Below are 19,780 nucleotides of genomic sequence, written 5' to 3' on the forward strand. Positions count from 1 at the left end.
AAAATAGAAATTGGGGATAAATTGGATTTAGGGATTTTAGGAGATGACCGTTAAGTTTAAACAAACACCAATCTCATTATCCATCAACCTTAACATTACTCTGCCATTTTCTTTATTAAATACCTTTTACACTAAAACTGACATAAATGTGAGATTATCCTTCACCAGATCCGATCAAGTTTTATCTATGCAAGTAGTAGGATATATATTCCTTATTCAGATCAATCAGAAGAGACGATATTTATATCATCACGATTATATTGCGGATAATACCCTTTAAACCAAAACTAACCTAAATGTTAGATTACCCTTCACCGAATCCGATCAAACTTTACCTTGCAGGTTGGTATGATAGATATTACTTATTCAATTCACTCAGAAGAGACCGAGAGGACATTTATAACCTCACGATTACATTCCAGATCCAAATCAAAATTTCTCATATGGTTGATTATTATATATAGTATCAAAATCAAAATTTCTTAGGAGCAATAAGCTCTCTCCTCTCTCCTCCCTCACCTATTTTCCGGTTCCATTTTCTTCTGTGCTTTTTCCAATTTTCTTTTCTTTTAGCAGCTCCTCCTTTCAATTTTCTCTTCTCTAGTCTTTTTTTTTTTCCATTGACTCCCTTCTATCAGATCTACTCCGGGGAGGTCTTCCTCCTCCCATTTATATTTTAGTTTTCGTTTTTAGCTTTATATTTACATTTTCTTGTTAGTTTGAATATTCCTTCTTAAACTTCTTTTTCCGTCAGATCTACATTTGTGAGCTGTACTTCTTTCTTTTATTCTTTTTTCGGTCTTAGCAAGAGCGGAAAAAGTTTATATTGTCCGTAGATCTACAGATCTGCGTGGATGCACAAACAGAAAGGACTCAGATCCGAACGTTTGGAAGAGCCTAAATGATGAAGTATGGATTACAACGGGTTTTCAACGGGATTCGACGTATGAGAAGAATATGATTTCTATGTTTGTTGTATTTGTATCTTTTTTGGTTTTATTGCTCTCGGTAGTCCTTTTATTGCTCTTTGTAGTCTATGTATTGCTCTTTGTAGTCCATTTCTTCCCTTTGTGGATCTTTGCCTATATGGGATGGATGTTTTATTCCTCTTTATTTCGTACTGTACTTGTATTTTTAAATTAATGGAATGATATGTGGCATTTTATCAAAAAAAAAAAAAAAAAATCAAAATTTCTTACAAAAATAATTTTTTTTTTTTTAATAAAAATGATATTGATCTTTCTATCTACTTTTGTTATATATATGTGGAGCCCATGGGTACCCATATGCATTGCTGGCTTTGAGCCGTCGATTTGTTGGTTTCTTTTATATGGAACTTTTGTCTGCTCATAAACACCAAAAAAAGGTCGAGTTTTTTCCAGTTCCTTCTTCAATTCAATCCCACTGATTCACCCAAAATTTCTTTCTGTTTTCCTTCTCAATTCATCTCTATCTTCTTCTTTTTTCTCCCTCTTGATTACCCCAAATCAGAGAACACCCTGCAACAGAATTTCAAGTCAAAGATTGTACTTTTTTTTCTTTTGTTTTCTAATCAGTTTTTACAGTTCTGTGTTCATCGATCTATAGATCTAACCCCTTTCAATACCCACATGTATTTCTCTGTTTCTTTTAGATCCCCTTCCTTTTCATCTTCTGTAATTCAGTAGCTGACCAGATACTGCTCAGATAAGCCTAATTTGGGTTGTAAGTTCTTTTTCCCCCAATTTATGAATTGATGATAATTTGGTGCTAAACCCCCTTTCTTTGTTTGGTATTTGGGGTTTTTTTTATCCATGTTTGATTACATGTTTTTTTGTCTTTTAATAAGTGTTGAATGTGTGTGGACTCAGATTTGACCTCTTAATTTTGTTGTTTTCATCTGTTCTAAGTTGAGATTGGGAGAGTTTTTTCTGTTTTAGGTCTCAATTTTGGGGATTGTTTACTGAAATTTGGGATCAGAGATGGATTAATGTTGTAAATTTCAATTAGTTAAGATCATTTGCCCTAATTTTTGTTCTTTTTCAGTTTTTATTACTATTGAATTCATTTGCCCTAATTGAATAAATTCATTGATGTTGCAGAGGAGGAGGAGAGTAGTGAGATTATAGGAAGAAGAAGAAGTAGATTTGCATCCAATTTTGGATGTGGAGGAATTGGAGGTTGGTTCTGGTGAGATGAGGGATGTTATCAGAATTGATGAACTTTTTGAGGGCCTGCTGGCAGCCGTCCTCAGAACGCCATGTCCATCTGGGTTCGGATGCAGCAGGTCGCCAAGACGGGCTACTTTGGTACAAGGATACTGGGCAGCATTTATGTGGTGAATTCTCTATGTCTGTTGTGCAGGCTAATAATTTACTCGAGGATCAGAGCCAGCTTGAGTCTGGTCCCTTGAGTACTCTTGAGTCCGGCCCTTATGGTACCTTTGTCGGAATATATGATGGCCATGGAGGGCCGGAGACTTCGCGTTACATTAATGATCATTTGTTCCAGCATCTAAAGAGTAAGGCTCATTCACTGGCTTGATTTTGATTGATCATTGATTCATTTTAGTGTTTAGAAATTTGGTCCGTATCTGATTTGTTTTGTCACGTCCGTGTCCAAAATAATTTAAAGTAATTTTATATTAAATTCAGATTGTCATATATAATTATGTTATTGTGTTTAATTTGATATTTTTAGATGTAAATTAAAAGTTTTGGATCGGGTGTAACATTTTGGTATCAGAGCCTAGGTTATTTTCTTCGGACCTAGCGTGGGTTGTGATTTAGGAATATGAATATTTGGGGATAGAAATTTCAAAGGTTATATAGTTCGATAGTGAGTTAAAACAAATCGATATGAAGTTCGAGGACGAAATTTTCTAATGTGGAGAGAATTGTCACGTCCGTGTCCAAAAAAATTTGAAGTATTTTATATTAAATTAAGATTATGTCATATATAATTATGTTATTGTGTTTAATTTGATTGAGGGCGAGCCTTGGCACAACGGTAAACGTTGTTGTCGTGTGACTGAGAGGTCACGGGTTCGAGTCTTAGGAGCGGCCTCTTGCAAAAAAAATTGGCAAGGGAAGGCTTGCCCCCAGTACATCCTTGCGGACCCTCGCTTCAGCGGGGACGCGTAGTGCACCGGGTCGCCCTTTTTTATTGTGTTTAATTTGATATTTTTAGATGTAAATTAAAAAGTTTTGGGTCGGGTGTGACATGTTTAATGTTGGTTATTCGCAGGGTTTGCCTCGGAACATCATTCCATGTCGGTGGATGTGATTAAGAAAGCATATCAAGCAACTGAGGATGGGTTTCTTTCTATTGTTACGAAGCAGTGGCCTATGAAGCCTCAGATTGCGGCAGTGGGATCGTGCTGTCTCGTTGGTGTCATTTGTGACCGTACCCTTTACATCGCCAATGTCGGTGATTCACGAGCCATCCTTGGACGGCTTGTGAAAGCAACTGGGGAGGTTCTTGCCATCCAGCTTTCATCGGAGCATAATGTGAGCATAGAGTCCGTGAGACAGGAGATGCATTCTTTGCACCCGGATGATTCGCATATTGTAGTTTTGAAACATAATGTATGGCGCGTGAAGGGCCTCATACAGGTAATCTCTTCGTAAAGATAGTTTTACTAAATGTTCTACTTGGTTCTAAATTTTCGGAATTTTACTTCATATATTGCAATAGTTTTTCGGTTAGAAAACTTATTTATTTCGAAAAGAAAATTATATTTCTGAAGATTAATGTCTAATTATATTCTCGATGAAACGTGTTTAAGTAAAGTCAATCTTATTGAGTGAGTTAACATTTTGAATAGAAGAAGAGTCGTGTTGGTTACGCTTTTGACATTTAGATATATTTTACGGTTCAACTATTACGGTACTAGATTAAACATGTAATTCATATATTTATGATGTACGTATAAAATTGTGGACGACAGATTTCTAGATCGATTGGTGATGTTTATTTAAAGAAACCAGAATTTAACAGAGAGCCCTTGTATTCAAAGTTCCGTCTTCGAGAACCTTTTAAGAGGCCAATTTTAAGCGCTGAACCATCCGTTTCTGTGCACGAACTACAACCTTATGATCAATTTCTAATATTCGCATCTGACGGGCTCTGGGAACACCTTAGCAATCAAGACGCTGTTGACATAGTTCAGAATCACCCGCGAAACGTAAGCACTCTATTTTCGCCTCTTATTTATTTTTGTTGAGAATTTGATTTTATCGGTAGTTGCTATGGAAACGGTAAAACTTTCCCTTGTACGTGGCATATTTAGGCCTTTGTACTTTAATTTTGACATATTTGGCCCTTGTGGTTGTTCCAATTTGTCATTTAGGTCCCTTTAATTTTGGTATATTTCCTCCATGCACTTTAATTCTTTGCAAAGTATGACCTTTGGTTGACAGTTTCAACATATACGCACCACGACCATACTCCGTTTAATAGCACATTATACCAATGATACGATTTTGAGAAAAATTAAAGTGCGAGATCCGAAATTGACAAACTGTGACAAGTATAGGGCTCAAATTTTACCTTTTTACGGCATCTGTCAGCTTATTTTTGGAATCTGATTATGCTCATAAAACTCGAACCATGACGAGCAAATTTATGATGGTTTCATGATTCTCGAAATGCAGGGAATTGCTAAGAGGCTAGTGAAAGCTGCTTTGCACGAAGCTGCTAAAAAGAGAGAAATGAGATATTCGGATTTGAAGAAAATAGATCGTGGTGTAAGGCGGCATTTCCACGACGATATAACTGTGATAGTTGTATTTCTCGACTCGAATCTTGTGAGCAAAGCGAGTTCTGTTAAAGGGCCTACGGTATCCATCCGAGGAGGTGGAATAACCATTCCTTCAAGAAGCTTAGTTCCCTCCGGCACGCCAATGGAGACTTAAAAGAAGCAACAATTATATAGCTTGCGCTGGATATGGATCTCCATGTTCGGGATTCGCGGGGATCCTTCTCTCGGCTACGAAGAAAGGTAAAAATTTAACATTAGAGATGTATGTTATTTAGTGTATGAAGACACTTTAGGAAATTTTTATTGATGCATTGATTTAACTATCTTTGTTCTAAATTCTGTTGATTTTTTTTTTTTTTTTTTTTTTTGTAAATTATGTTTAAATTAGATTCAAAGTTTATCTTCTGTTTGTTGCATCTTTTTCTGAAAGATTTGGGAATCTTCCATTTATTATTATTATTTTTTTAATTATTATTCAATAATTGTTTTAAACAGATAGCAGTGCAAAGGGGAATATATAAATTTGGATTCTATATTTGACCCTATTTTTCATAGGGGCGCCAATTTGGATTTGTTATATTATTTATATATTTTATGCGATTATATATCATCGGTATGTGCCGTCTTCTAGTAACCTCTTAGATGACGCAAAAGAGAGGAACAAAGGGGGTCGGAGTCTAGTGAAACCGCTCCGATGCTTAAGTTACCAAATGTTGAAAGAGGATTGAAAATAATGAGAATATCGGTGACTGCTGATGTTACATACTTCTCTCTCTGTATATATATGAACTTCAAGGGTGGTTGTAATCTTGGGGAACGTGTGACTTAATGACTTATCAGACAGGTGTCGTCATCCGATTGGTACAGAGGCTCTCAACCGTTATGATGTCAGTCGGACGTCCTTTGTGTAATCGCTTTACATGATCTAGGGGTTCTCATTCATTTGTCGTACTGATCGAACGGTGGATATTAATTTACGTGTCCGGATGATAGTATAAGCATCTTTAGTATAACTTGGGCCCTTTAATTTTACCACATTTCTGACATAGATGATGCAAATTAAAGCACGTTGACATAGATGGTGCAAGAAAAGTCCTAAATTGGGAATTTTATACATGAGACCTGGTCTTAAAAAAAATATATATATTTTTCTCCAATTACAATTGGAGAAATTCACTTTTTTTTTTTTTTTGTTTTTGTTTTTTTAAAAGAAAAAAAATAGGCGTTTTTCATTTAAAATTTGACATGGGATAAATTGTAAAAAACGGAGATGAGTCGAGTCACAGGTCGTGAAATCTCCATTATTAAAAATTTATCCAAAATCAGTTTATCCGATAACAGTATTGTGCATACAACCCTACCTTTCCGAAACGAACTCACTTCTTTAACACATTTCCATATTAGACGAAGTGCATGTGTAATATTGGGATTCATGTCATGAAAAATTGATCCATTTCACACTCGCCACAGAACCCAAACCGCACTACTATTAACGGCGTCACACCACAAAGCCAAAATCTGAGTACTAAAAGGAACAATTGAAGCACACCTAATTAAATGCAGTAACGTGGAAGAGCAGTCCAGTGGTTCCCAAAAAATGTGACCGATGGCTAACCAAATTGCACTGGCAAAACGACAGTGAACTAAAAGATGATCATGAGTCTTAATATCTGCTCGGCAGAGAGAACAGCGAGGCACAATGATCAGGCCTTTACTCTGTAAAACATCATCCGTAGAAAGCTTTCCGTCAATGTTTTTCCAAACTTGTAAAAGAGCGTGAATGAGGTAAAAAAACCAATTCACACCTTAGCTTGGATCTAACGGTGAATGACCAAATTCATTTGATCATTCAAGATCCAAGTGAGGACTACTGATGGTTTCTTTCAGGGATAAGGTGGTGAAAAAATACTTCTAGCGTTTATAGTTAGGAGAAATTTTATCCTTAACGTCTAAAATGATACAATTTTACCCTTAACATTGGCAGCCAAGAGTAATTTTACTCCTAAAGTTGTCAATTTGAGAAATAATTCATCAAACTGTCTTCTCGGTCATGAATCTTGTCATCTACACTTCACATGTGAGTCATTTTTACCACTCATTAGTAACAAATCATAAACTTATGATTAGACGTGATTTTTTTTTTAAAAAAAATTTAAAAATATACTGGCTATTGTACGAGTTGGACAAAGAAAAATTCAAAAAAGTTCGCCGAATTTATAAATATTAATCTCCAATTCTATTAGTAAATCACAGAAAATATGATTTTTTTTAAACCAACTGATATGCAATTGGTATAGAATAAGGAACAAAATATCCGTGTTTTATAATAATGTTTAAAATTGATACAACTTGCCAACATTAGGGATAAAATTGCTTTTGGCTGCCAACGTTAGGAGTAAAATTACATCATTTTAGACGCTAGGGGTAAAATTACTTCTGACCGTTAATGTTAGTGGTATTTTTACATCTTATCCTTTCTTTTATAATAAAATTACCATGTTCCTCTACTTACTGAAGGTATGAAATGAGCTGAATTTATTGTATTTATTTTATTATTTACTTTAATAAAGTAAAGTTGTTGAAATGAGAAATTGTGTTAAGAAGTTAAATGTGTCTAAATTAGACTACAAGGGTCAATTTTAATAAAAATATTGGTACCCAAAATTTTTTTTGTTCAAGAGAAAAAATCTTCAACTTTCTATGATTTATTTATTTATTTAATTTTGAAAATGTTCTTCTAATTAGGTATAAATCATGAAAACCAGGTAATAGTATCAATTATCAAATTTCTAGAGTTGTCAAATTTAAACCTTGTTTCTCAATTACCTAACCTTTTTTGTTACATTCTCTCTCTTTTTTTCAACATATAATATATTAGTTTTTCTAATAAAGTTTTTATTTACAATGGTTCAAAATGATAGAATATTGTATTCATTAAATGATTTTATTAATCTAAGAGTATATTAGGAAAAAAATTATGATATGTTACTTTTTTTTTTTAAATGAGTAAATAGACTTGGTACAATTTTGGTAGGTTTAATACATCATTTGCCTCCTGAACTTGTCCAAAAAGCTTGATTGACCCATGAACTCTCAAAGTGTTCCGATAGCCCTCCTGAACTTGCATAAAATGTTCAGTTAGCCCCCTGTAAAATATAATTAATTGATTACTCGGTCGTAAAAAAGTAAGTTAAATGCGGAAGATGTATTCCACGCAGCTTAGAATGTTATTACATAATTAAAAAATAGATTAAAAAGCAAGTTATTTCTTACTCAACTATACAACTTGTCTTCTCTAATATTAGAATCGTATACTCCGATTTTGGTCGTTTTACTTTTTTTAAGACTCGTGGAATATATCTTATGCATTTAAACTTAATTTTTTTTTACAACCGAGTGATCAATTGATTACGTTTTACGCAAGTTTAAGGGGCTAACTGAACATTTTATGCAAGTTCAGGGGGCTATCGGAACACTTTAAAAGTTCAGGGGCCAATCAAGTTTTTTGGACAAGTTCAAGGACAAATGATGTATTAAGCCATTTTGGTATGACTTTTTTGAGTATGTATGCTGAAAAAATGGAGATCATATCTTCCATGATAACGTTGGTGAGATTTGAATAGAAATTTTTGTAATAAAAGTTAATTTTTTTTTTTGAAAGTAATAAAAGTTAATTTTGAGTAGCCGGTTTAGTTGATTTGAAGTAGGGATATAATTGCAAATTTTCAAAGGATGAGGATGAACATGACACATCAAATGACTAATGTAAGAAATAAAATAAAATAAATGGTATTCAAAGATGTTTGGTTTAGATTTTAAAATCTAAATAGAAGCTGGAATATGGTAAAATCATAATCGAAATAATTATTTATTTATTTTAAGGATAAAGTATAAAAATACCCTTGATGTTTATATTTAAAAGCAATTTTACTCCTAACGTCTAAAATGGTACAATTTTACTTTTAACGTTGACAGCCAAGAGTAATTTTACTCTTAACGTTGACAAGTTAGATCAACTGAAGAAATTATTTATCAAATTGTTTTTTTGGTCATGAATCTTATTATTTACAATTTATATATTCGTCATTTTATCACTCGTTAGTAACAGATCACAAACATATGGTTAAAAGTGGAATAAGTTATTTTTTTTTTAAATATATTGTATTTCGTACGAGTTGGATAAAAAAATTCAAATATTTCATCAAATTTAAAAATATTAATCTCCAATTCTATTATTAAATCATAAAAAATATGAAATCTTTTTCGTTGATTCTGTGCAATTGATGCAGCGTAAGAAATAAAATATATGTGTTTTATAATAATCTCTGAAATTGATCAAACTTACCAACGTTAGGGTAAAATTGCTATTGACTGCTAATGCTAGGGGTAAAATTGTACCATTTTAGATTTTAAAGGTAAAATTGCTCCTAAATTAATATAAACGTCAGATGTATTTTTACACCTTATCTTGAAAATATATGAAATTATGAATATATATATTTTTAGAGCTAATTGTAAAAAGTATATATTTTATAATTTTGTGATTTAAACAGGGAGAACTGAGGGAGTTTTTTTTTTCTTGTAAACGAAATGGTTTTCACCGTTATAAAAATGAAAATCGACTAACAATATCCGAATCGTTGATGCGATAAAAAGGTAATTCGGTAAAAAAATTTATCGGGATAAGTTAAAAAAAAAACCTTGATACTTTAAGAATCGATGGTATTTTTCTATGACAAATTAGTATTTATGATTTTAGATGTTAGTAAAAAACATAGTTAATATGGGAGGAAATTTTTGATATATGTGTTGAAAGGGATGATGTGGAATAAGACATTTATGTTCAATTATTTTATCTTTTCGTAATAGAATTCATTTAGAAAAAAAAAAGCATCGGAGAAGATAAATTGTAAAATACCAGTTGAGATGAAATCCATTGTCTTCGACTTAATCGGTCAAAATTTTCAGTGAAGTGAGTTGCTAAATATCATTCTTTTTTATTAGTTACCGCTTTTATTTGGACTTTTTTTGCCATTTTTATAATTTTAATAAAAAACTAAAAATTCTCTTTTCAAAATCGCAAACCCGAACAACAATAATTGAAATTATAAAAATAATTGATGTGTGACAATCCGAACCCCGGAAATGGATGATTACAAGTCGGAAACATTAAAAGTTATGTCTTTTTTATCAAAGAAATCATGAAATAATGTATATTTTTTTTATGACGTTTTTGCATTTTTCGTCACAAAAATTGGAGAATTATGAATTTTTTGTCAAAAAATTGAATGATTAGTACTTTTCGTCACTAAAAGTAAGATTTTCATCGGCCAAAGCCTAGGCGGATACTGCATCCGCCCCGACCAATGGCTAGGCGGATGCCGCATCCGCCTAGGCCAAATTTTGAGCGATTCTCTCTAATATCCAAATTTTCAGTTTTGAATTTTCTTTATAAAAAAAGGTAAAATTGTTCAAATGGAAACGGTAAATAGCAATATCCAAATAATAACTTGAAGTTATTTTATATATTTGTAAAAATAGCGAAATTAAATATCTAGATGGACAAAAGTGATTGACAAAAAACTTCTTTGATTTTAGCGGTATTACTAAAAAAATCTTTTTTTTTTCTAACATTGAAAACCACAAGTATTATTTTGTCATAGAAAATACCACAATTTTCAAAGTGTCAAAGCCGAAAACCACATGGTTTATTTGAAATTATCCCTATTTTATATTATAAAATATCATTGTTGTGATGCATCCATCTTTTCCAAGAACTCGAGCCAAGGCGAAGGAAGGCCTCACACGGCGTGTGAGATGAGAGGCGAAGGATGAGTGTAGCAATTTTGTCCCATACAGCGTATCACTAGGGGCACACACCATGTGGTCTGTTGGCCGAGCTTTTGGAACTTTTCGTTTTAATTCACACAGTGTGTGAATATCGCCATACGACATGTAAGCTTTGTTGGAGGGTCGAGTTGCCGAGGTTCAGAATAGCTAGGCTACCGAAGTTTAAAGGCCACACACCGTGACACACCCACACGCCGTATGGAGTGGCTTTTCCAGGTGGATTAGGGTACTAGAGCTGGCAGAATTCTGTCATCCTATTATTTATTGTTTATGCCACTGTCCTTATTTATTGTCTTGTCATGTAGGCTTATTAACCTAAATGTCATTTAGCCACTTATCCCCTCCTAACCCCTATCATTCCCTTTATGTTCTGTAACCCCAATGTATTCTGTAACCCCAAATAAGGTGTTTAAGTCTTTTGCATTTTAATTGATAGAGGTATTTAAGCCTCTTTGTTTGTAAAGATGAGTAACTTTTAATCAATCAATATTATGTTTCTCTTTGAGAGCCTGTGTTAGGGGTCATCTCTTCTATAATGGAGATTTCATGATTTCTACGTGTTTAACTTGTGAATATTGAGATTAACTCCTTCTAGTTTAGCTAGACAAGAAACATCTTTTCATAGATATAATAAGATCCATGAGATTCATAAATAGAAAAATTATACATGTTCTATTCCCAACAGGTTCTGCCTGGAATTGGTCGAAAAATGACTTACAAGTTCCAGGTATGGATATGTTTTCTACTAAAACGAATTTGAACTATAGTAAAAGTCATCAAACTCCGAAGTTTTAGTTTATACTTATCTTAATTTACACCAAAAGTCCAAAATTCAATATCTCAACATAAGAACCTATATACTAACCTGGATAACTAGAAAGTATAGGTACTGCTTTTACGAAACTATCTGTTGTAAGTTGATAAAGGTTTCCCGAACCAGCTCTCTCAGATGAAGCTATTTGAGACCCACTTCTTGAGAAGAGTCCAAAAGATCAAACTTTTGTTATCGAGTTGTATCTCATGGGCGAGCTTACTCCACTTCCAAGCTCTGAGACTGTTTGTTCCATTCAAGATGGTTCAAGGGAATATGATATAATATTGGTATGATGGGGAAGGAACTACTAGGATGCTGGTTAGCTAGTAGTACGTACTAATCTGAACTTCCTTTCTTGATCTACCTTATTAGAAACCCTTTCTAGAAATTAATTTTGTAGCCCATACCTAGGAACACCATTGAATTTTCATTTTTAGAGAGAGAAAATAAAAGAAAATAAAAAACAGGAGGAAGAACTATTGCTCTTGAAGAGAGAGAGTGAAAATGGAAGGGAGAAAGAGAAAGAAATTAGTCAAAATTTTAATTAAAAATGACCAAAACTCGGGATGATCAGTTACTGACTAGCTAATTAGTTGGTTACCATTACTTAATGTATATTTTTGGGACAAAATATAATTCATGTACCAAAGTGAAAACTAATGTATAATTCAGATACTATTGATGTAATTCGCTTTTATATAACACCAAGATAATAAAATTTAGATCATACAAAAAAAATATATCCAAATTATTATCAAAATAATATTACATTCATAATTTTGAGAATTTTAATTACTTTTCTTGTTATATCTTTCATTATTATTGTATTATTATTGTATAAGAGTACAAGTTCATTGAAACTATGTACGCTTTCAGGGGAAAAAAAATCTATTTTAGAGTTATATACTTGTTTTTTTAAGATATATATTTTTTTTCAATTTTAATATTGAGTCGAAATATAAAGATTCTATTTATTTTCAAGTTAATTTGATTATTAAATAAATCTGATTATTACAATAAAGATAAATAATTTTTTGACCTTTCATTATATTTAATTTATTATTAGTCAAACATTTAACAATTTATTATTTTTGAGAAATATTCAATTAGAAAAAATTTGAAAATGTATTATAAATAATAATAAAAAATTAAATAGTGATAGTTCATTTTACCAAGTTTATAAAATAAAATAATCATTATTAATTTTATTTTATTTTTTATAATTTTTTATTATTTTATTCATAAAATATAAAAATTTCATTTCTTGTATTGTAAGGAGAATTAAATTTTTTTTTTTATAGAAATAAGGAGAATTAAATCTTTAATGGTTGGAGGATTTTCAATCCTCCGACCATATCACGTTACCCTAAAAAATATTCTCCAACAAACAACACTTTCAATAAAAAAATGTTTTCTAATAGTTAAACAATTTGACATTATTTTAATAGACCTATCAGAGCAACTCTAATGGTTGCCTTTAAGGACCAATTTGTAATTTTGAAAATTGATTGGAGACCTTCTAACCATTAGAGAGGGTTAATTCAAACCCTCTCATTTCCAGCGAGTCGCCCAATTGGGCGACTTGTTTGGCCTGTTTAAAATCCAAGCAAGAAAACATGTGCAATTGAAGAATTGACCTTGACGCGCGCAAACAGCCCATCAAGAAAATTTCCGTTGGTTGCAAACGCCACATTAAGCGAGTGGCATACCTCAGCAAATTCACTTTTTCGATTTTGAGTGGGACTGTTTGGTTTTATTGCTTTTCATTTTTCTTTTTTTTAAAGGCATAAAGTTCATATTAGCCTTAAACTATACCTTAAAAATCAATTAGGTCCCTAAATTAGTAAAATCACCAATCAAGTCCTTAACTTACTTAGAAATTAACAATTCACACCCACTTTTCTATTAGTCTGGAGAATTAATAGGAATCTAATCCTAATCCAATAATTAAACACATAACTAAAACTCTTTTTTTACTGTTTTTATATTTTCTCTTCATTTTTGGTTTTATTTCCTATTTTCCATTGGTGAAGGAGATCCCTCCTTTCTTAATAAAATTTCTAACCCCTTTCCTTTTTTAAACTTTTTTTTTTATCTTGTGTCCTTTTTGGGACTTGAGATGAGTATATTTTATACCCATATAATATTACTTATGTGTTGAATTGTTGAATTAAGATTAATTACTATTAATTCTTAATATTATTAGATAAGAGGGTGAGAATTGTTGATTTCTAGATAGGTTAAGGGCTTGATTGGTGATTTTAGTAGTTTGAGGAGCTAATTGATTTTCAAGGTATAGTTTAGGGGCCAATATGAACTATATGCCTTTTTTAAACCTATTGCTATTCATTTTTTTTGTTTTCTTAACCACTTCTCTATTTATTTGTCAAAATGATATGCTTTTTTGACATAAAAACTGAAAATTGAATTTATTTACAGAATTTATTTTCTTAACTTTATTCAATTAATATTTTTATCTATAATATTTATAAATATTATTTTATTAAATTATATTAATATTACTCAATAATATTTTTTTTGGTTACACATATTACTCAATAATATGAATACAATATATTTACTTCCTAACAAGTTGTTCCATACATCTCACAGGAATCATCATCATCGACTGCTCTTGTCATCCTTTCCGTCCCCTTTACTGTGGAGAACTTGGACTATAATCTGCGGTTACACCAGAATCACACGGGCTGAGACAACAAGTTACAGCATGGTTAGAAAGAATATCATATGCTATAACTTATAAGAATTAGCATAACAGATAAAATGGTTGTACAATATGACTCTCACCTGCTTGGACTGTATGTTGTGCTTGAAGGGGAATATGATGTCGATGTAGGACTGGACGGTGACAATCTTGGGCTGCTAGGCAAGTCTGCCAGTAATGGACTGTATTATTCCATATTGTTTTAAGTCTCTGAATTTACTTGTTTTAAGGATCAAGCCTCTGATCAATTATTTTTCCATATTGAGCCATTAATCATTGATTTTGTCATGGATTTTACCCTTATTTAACTTTTCCATCGAGTTTAGTAGATGAGAAGATCGATTTGGCGATTCTAATGTTGAAAATCACAAAATAGGAGGAGAACATGAGTTTGGAAGAATATATTAGAAATTAGTTTCTATAATTTCGTTTTAGTTTTTAATTTTTATCTCTTCTAGTCAAAGAATTCTTATTTTTATTGGGTCAACAAGCCGAATAGCTCTAACGATGTATGCAGTCCAAACTCGACGAAAAAATTAAATAAGAGCGTAATCTATAATAGAATCAAAATGATCAATGGCTCAATGTGAAAAAATAAATGATCAACGACTTAATTCTTAAAACTGCCAAAGTTCAGGGGCTTAAATATATTTTTTGCCTTATTTATTAGAAACATATAATTTGTTTGTTTTTTTTTTTAAAAGAAACGAGTGAGTTTATATTTACTTACAAAACGAAAGAAAAAGAGCAGTGTCACCCCTTTACATATCTAACACACTTTGCTTCCATTTTACCAAATTAGACACTTTCACACATTTTGGATAAAATTAGCCTTAGTTGTATATATCTGAATATCCAACAATCTCCTCTCTCCGTTTCATTTTATTTTCAAATTCTCACAGCAAAAGTCATCAACCCAACCCAAGATTTAAGCACATCCATATATCATTTTAAAGTGTACTTGTAGAGAGCATGTTGAAAGTTCTCTAATATCTTCTCGCTTGGCCTGCAGAGATGCTCTTGAATCATTAACCAACTGTAATGATAAAGATATGTCTCAAATTAGCTATTTAGCATCATGAGTATGTAAACCTATTATTAACGTATAAAAGGAATTTAGACAAACAACACATCCTGCTCTCAATTTTAATATCTTTGCTACTACACAAACTAATTTTACATTCTACATATTGTATTAGTTGTTTTCATTTTTTTCACATGCTTAATCCATGTCACTGTGATCAAAACCTTATTTCCAAGTTTCAATAGTGTTTCTTTGATTTGGAGTCCTATAATGTTAATAAAATGCAACTTTCAAAAACTTTAAGGAAATTTAGGAGTCATGTAAACTAGCATTATATTTTTGAATGTTTTTACCCTAAATCAATATCCAACATTACCCACTGGGGATTAAAGTTTGAACCCAAGAACAAAAGAATCTTCACTTATTCATCATAGCACACAATATAGATGGTTGCTAAGATACTAATGGAAACAGCTATCAATCGGCCACAACTACACATGTGAAAGAGTGAGTACGCATTGGGACAGTGTGCATAACACTTAAATCAACAACTAAAGTTCTGCTTGAATGCACACAAACAAGAGAGAGAGAGATAGTATTGTAGTTCAAAAGCTTCTTAATTAATTAATTACCTTTTTCTTTGGAATCATAGGACACATAGACTGAGGATTGAGGAATGAGCAAAAAAAGTAAACCTATCAAAAAACCGACAAGTGAAATGCTATTTTTCATATGTAAAAGGCAAACAAAACACTTAAAACTCTTTATTTTGAAGTGAAAAAATAAACATGAGTATGAAAAAGAACAACCAAACACCCCATTGGTATAAATTAGAAGTTTAGATTCAGGCTCCCTCGTTAAATTCACTCCAAATAAATTTACAAACAAGAGCATGAAAATGAACAACTAAACACCTCCTTAATATAAATTAGAAGTTTAGATTCAGCATCTCTCTCGTTAAATTCACTCAAGATAAATTTAGACAAAATTCACATTAAGTTCATTTTAGAAGTTTAACCAATCAAAATTTCTATTTAGTAGCTTTTGAAGAAAATCATGACATTAGCTTTCTCAAATTCTACATGGCCATTAAAATCCATGTGATCAAAACCGTATATATTAAAAGAGTATGCTGTCCTTAATTACTATCACTTAGCTAACAAACATGTATTTCCTATTTTTTCTTTAATTTTTATGTATAAATGTTTTTTCTATTAAGAAATTAAACTGTACATATCGCTTTGTATGAAATTTATAAAAAATAAATAACCTAGCTTTCTGGCACGTCTAAGAATCATATTGTTATAAATTAAATACTTGATATCATATCCTTGTGCATATTAATCAAATATTGTATAACCACCTACATGAAGAATTAGCCTGCAGAAATCAGGACAGACTTTTTCTATAAACAATTCTGAATTTAATTAACATTATCCACCAAACTGTAATGTTCAAATTGCCTATACTTCAACTACTTAAAGGGTTCAAATTCCCTTGACGTTTTTCGGTTCTTTGACGGGTCCGGTTTTGACAATATCATATGTACAAGTTTTTCATCCGGTGTATCAGGCAAGAGTTGGAAAGAACAACTTGATCCTTTTACTTCGTAACAAGTTGTTCCATACATCTCACGGCAATCATCGACTGCTCTTGTCATCCTTGGTACTAGTTTGAGGAGTGTACTGGCTGGTGGATGCCGGCGAATATCCAGACGCACTTGGTGAATACCCAGCACCCGGGCTGTATTAAATAAAAAGCATGTCAAAAAGTTCCAACAAGATTGATCTAATTTATGCCAATGGAACCGCGTAATCACCTGTACTGTGGAGAACTTGGACTATAATCTGCGGTTACACCAGAATCACACGGGCTGAGGCAACAAGTGACAGCATGGTTAGAAAGAATATCATATGCTATAACTTATAAGCATTAGCATAACAGATAAAATGGTTGTACAATATGACTCTCACCTGCTTGGACTGTATGTTGTGCTTGAAGGGGAATATGATGTCGATGTAGGACTGGACGGTGACAATATTGGGCTGCTAGGCAAGTCTGCCAGTAATGGACTGTATTCTGCTGATTGAGGATTGTAACTTGGTGAAGTCGGACTACAGCTCCGGGATGTAGGACTGTAGCTTGGGGAGGTTGGACTGTATCCTGGGGAAGTGGGGTTATAAGAAGGTGATGCCGGGCTGTAGGATGTAGATGTGGAGCTATAAGAAGGTGATGCCGGGTGGTATCCTGGGGAAGTGGGGCTATAAGAAGGTGATGCCGGGCTGTAGGATGTAGATGTGGAGCTATAAGAAGGTGATGCCGGGTGGTATTCTGGGGAAGTGGGGCTATAAGAAGGTGATGCCGGGCTGTATCCTGGGGAAGTGGGGCTATAAGAAGGTGATGCCGGGCTGTAGGATGTAGATGTGGAGCTATAAGAAGGTGATGCCGGGTGGTATTCTGGGGAAGTGGGGCTATAAGAAGGTGATGCCGGGCTGTATCCTGGGGAATTGGGGCTATAAGAAGGTGATGCCTGGCTGTACGATGGAGATGGGGGGCTATAAGAAGGTGATGTCGGGCTGTATCCTGGGGAAGGGGGGCTATATGCAGGTGAAGTCGGGCCGCAGTAAGGTGATGTTGGGATGTATTCAGGGGAAGCAGGACTATATAATGGTGATGTAGGCCAATAGCTTGGTGAAGCTGGGGTGTAACTGGGAGATGTAGGGCTATACTCAGGTGATGATGGGGTTGTAGGAGAATAGGCAGGGCTTGTGGGGCTATACTCAGGTGATGATGGGCTGTAACCCATGCGATTTGCATAGGGTGAGAACTGTGCGTCTGTGATGGGTGATAGGCGAAGATTTGGAGACATCATACAATCATGGTATGGAGTTCCTGAAACTGGAGAACGAGCTGAGGAATCAACACCATTAAGATACAAGGAACAGCCTCTCAAGTGATCTGATTCAGCATATACAGCAGGATCGAGGAGAATCATCCAATTAGGAAGTGCATACTTTGGGTTAACCCCTAACAATTTACAGTCATAGTCACTTATCCTATTCAATACAGCAAGAACCTATTATTGTAAAAAAGAAGAATTAGCATCACATGATCACATGTATGTAAAATAATAGGAAAGCAAGCAAGCAGAAGGATCACCCTACCCTCTCTGCTGTAAGTGTCTGCTTTCTTTCAATAGGTTCAGGTAGCTGTTCTTGGTCATCATCACTTTTCTTCCTTTGAATCTTATACTCTGCAATCATCTTCCTACCATCAAGGGTCAGCTTGGGCTGCAGAGCACCGCAACAATCACACCGAGTCTTTTTCAGTGGCTCAATATCAATATCATCACCACCTTCACATTTGGTCTTATTTTTGGATGCATCAAGAATCTTTTTAAGCCTGGCTTTGGAATTCCTTATTTTGATGGCTTGCTTAAATTTAGGTTCTTCCTGCACAACATAATATCATCAAAATCATCAATAGAACTGAAAGAAAGCCCTCATCAATACAATACAATACAATACAAACACAATATCAAAATCATCAATAGAAGTGAAAAGATAAAGCAATTGGAGCATCAATATATACATACCTCATCTGCCAATATCTTAGAACAGTTGAAACAAACACATCTCATGATACTGAGCACTGTCTTGAGAAAGTCTATATGATACATTGGCTTGGCCAACTCCATATGATCAAAATGACATTCAGGACATTCAGCCATATTCGCTGTGGAAGTCTCACATTTTTGCTTTTTGTCAATTGTCCCCAACCTCCTGTCGCTTAAACCACCTGCCTTCCGCTTTCCCTTCTCTCTAGTTTCACTATACTCAACTTCAATTTCTCTCTGTCACAACAAAACACATCCAACAATTCAGAAAGATAATCAAGCTTTCATTTCATTTCATTTCGTTTTATTTTGATTTTAGTCAACCCAAACACAAATTCAAAATTACAAGTTAGAGAAGTGAGAATTTACAATCTCATCGGGGCTCAGTATGCCAAACTTCTTCTTCATCTTGTTCATCGGGGCTGAGATTTCCGCCGGGGAGTAAGGAAATCTCATATCCATTGTCATTTGCAAACCCTAACTTGTTTAAAAGAAGATTCTTCTTCTGTAAAATTAATTTCTTATGATGTTTCGATTGTTTAAAAGAAGAGAAACTTAGTTATTAGAACAGATCGGCGGCCAAATACGGCACTGTCTGGGAGCAGATCGGCGGCGAGAAATTCCAACGGATAGAAGAGGGCTCTCGAATGTAATGAAAATTCTCTACCCCAACGTTCTTATTTATAGAGAAACAAGCCTCACCACAGCGCCATCTTTGCTACCCCAACGTTCTTATTTGACAAATTAATGCGTAATTAATAATATAGATGTTATGGAGATAAATTATCATTTTGACCCCTCAAGTTGGTTTCTAAAATTGATTTAGCCTAAAATTAAGGTAATATATCAATTTAACCCTTCAAATTGGATCTAGAATCAAATTAGTATAAAATAATATGCCTTAATATATACACACCACTTCCCTTTGTTAACACTTGTGATTTTGCAAAATCTAATATTACAAATATTGTTTCTCGGTATCAATTTGTTCATTCTTCTTAGTAACGTGA

General features: G+C 33.4%; 2 protein-coding genes across 4 annotated transcripts; one reads left to right on the forward strand and one right to left on the reverse strand.

The window, feature by feature from the left end:
- Nucleotides 1-1,314: 1,314 nt before the first annotated feature.
- On the forward strand, nucleotides 1,315-5,194 carry LOC136208729 (probable protein phosphatase 2C 46). Of its 2 annotated transcripts, XM_065999859.1 has the most exons (6): nucleotides 1,315-1,704; nucleotides 1,920-1,988; nucleotides 2,082-2,500; nucleotides 3,226-3,593; nucleotides 3,929-4,165; nucleotides 4,635-5,194. In XM_065999859.1, the coding sequence occupies exons 3-6, from the start codon at nucleotides 2,182-2,184 to the stop codon at nucleotides 4,893-4,895; spliced, it is 1,185 nt and encodes a 394-aa protein (XP_065855931.1). In that variant the 5' UTR covers nucleotides 1,315-1,704; nucleotides 1,920-1,988; nucleotides 2,082-2,181; the 3' UTR covers nucleotides 4,896-5,194. The 2 variants fall into 2 exon arrangements, with proteins under 2 accessions (XP_065855931.1, XP_065855930.1); XM_065999858.1 differs by lacking the exon at nucleotides 1,920-1,988 and having other exon boundaries at nucleotides 1,316-1,704.
- Nucleotides 5,195-16,487: 11,293 nt separating this feature from the next.
- LOC136209199 (DNA-directed RNA polymerase II subunit RPB1-like) lies at nucleotides 16,488-19,482 on the reverse strand. 2 transcript variants are annotated; one of them, XM_066000599.1, is made up of 7 exons: nucleotides 19,140-19,482; nucleotides 18,750-19,007; nucleotides 18,319-18,606; nucleotides 17,369-18,230; nucleotides 17,128-17,195; nucleotides 16,974-17,027; nucleotides 16,807-16,897 (listed from the first exon to the last, which is right to left on the reverse strand). In XM_066000599.1, the coding sequence occupies exons 1-6, from the start codon at nucleotides 19,236-19,238 to the stop codon at nucleotides 17,019-17,021; spliced, it is 1,584 nt and encodes a 527-aa protein (XP_065856671.1). In that variant the 5' UTR covers nucleotides 19,239-19,482; the 3' UTR covers nucleotides 16,807-16,897; nucleotides 16,974-17,018. The 2 variants fall into 2 exon arrangements, with proteins under 2 accessions (XP_065856670.1, XP_065856671.1); XM_066000598.1 differs by having other exon boundaries at nucleotides 16,488-16,897; nucleotides 17,128-18,230.
- Nucleotides 19,483-19,780: the final 298 nt, after the last annotated feature.

This window comes from Euphorbia lathyris, chromosome 10 (genome assembly GCF_963576675.1).
Source record: "Euphorbia lathyris chromosome 10, ddEupLath1.1, whole genome shotgun sequence".
Classification (NCBI taxonomy): domain Eukaryota; kingdom Viridiplantae; phylum Streptophyta; class Magnoliopsida; order Malpighiales; family Euphorbiaceae; genus Euphorbia; species Euphorbia lathyris.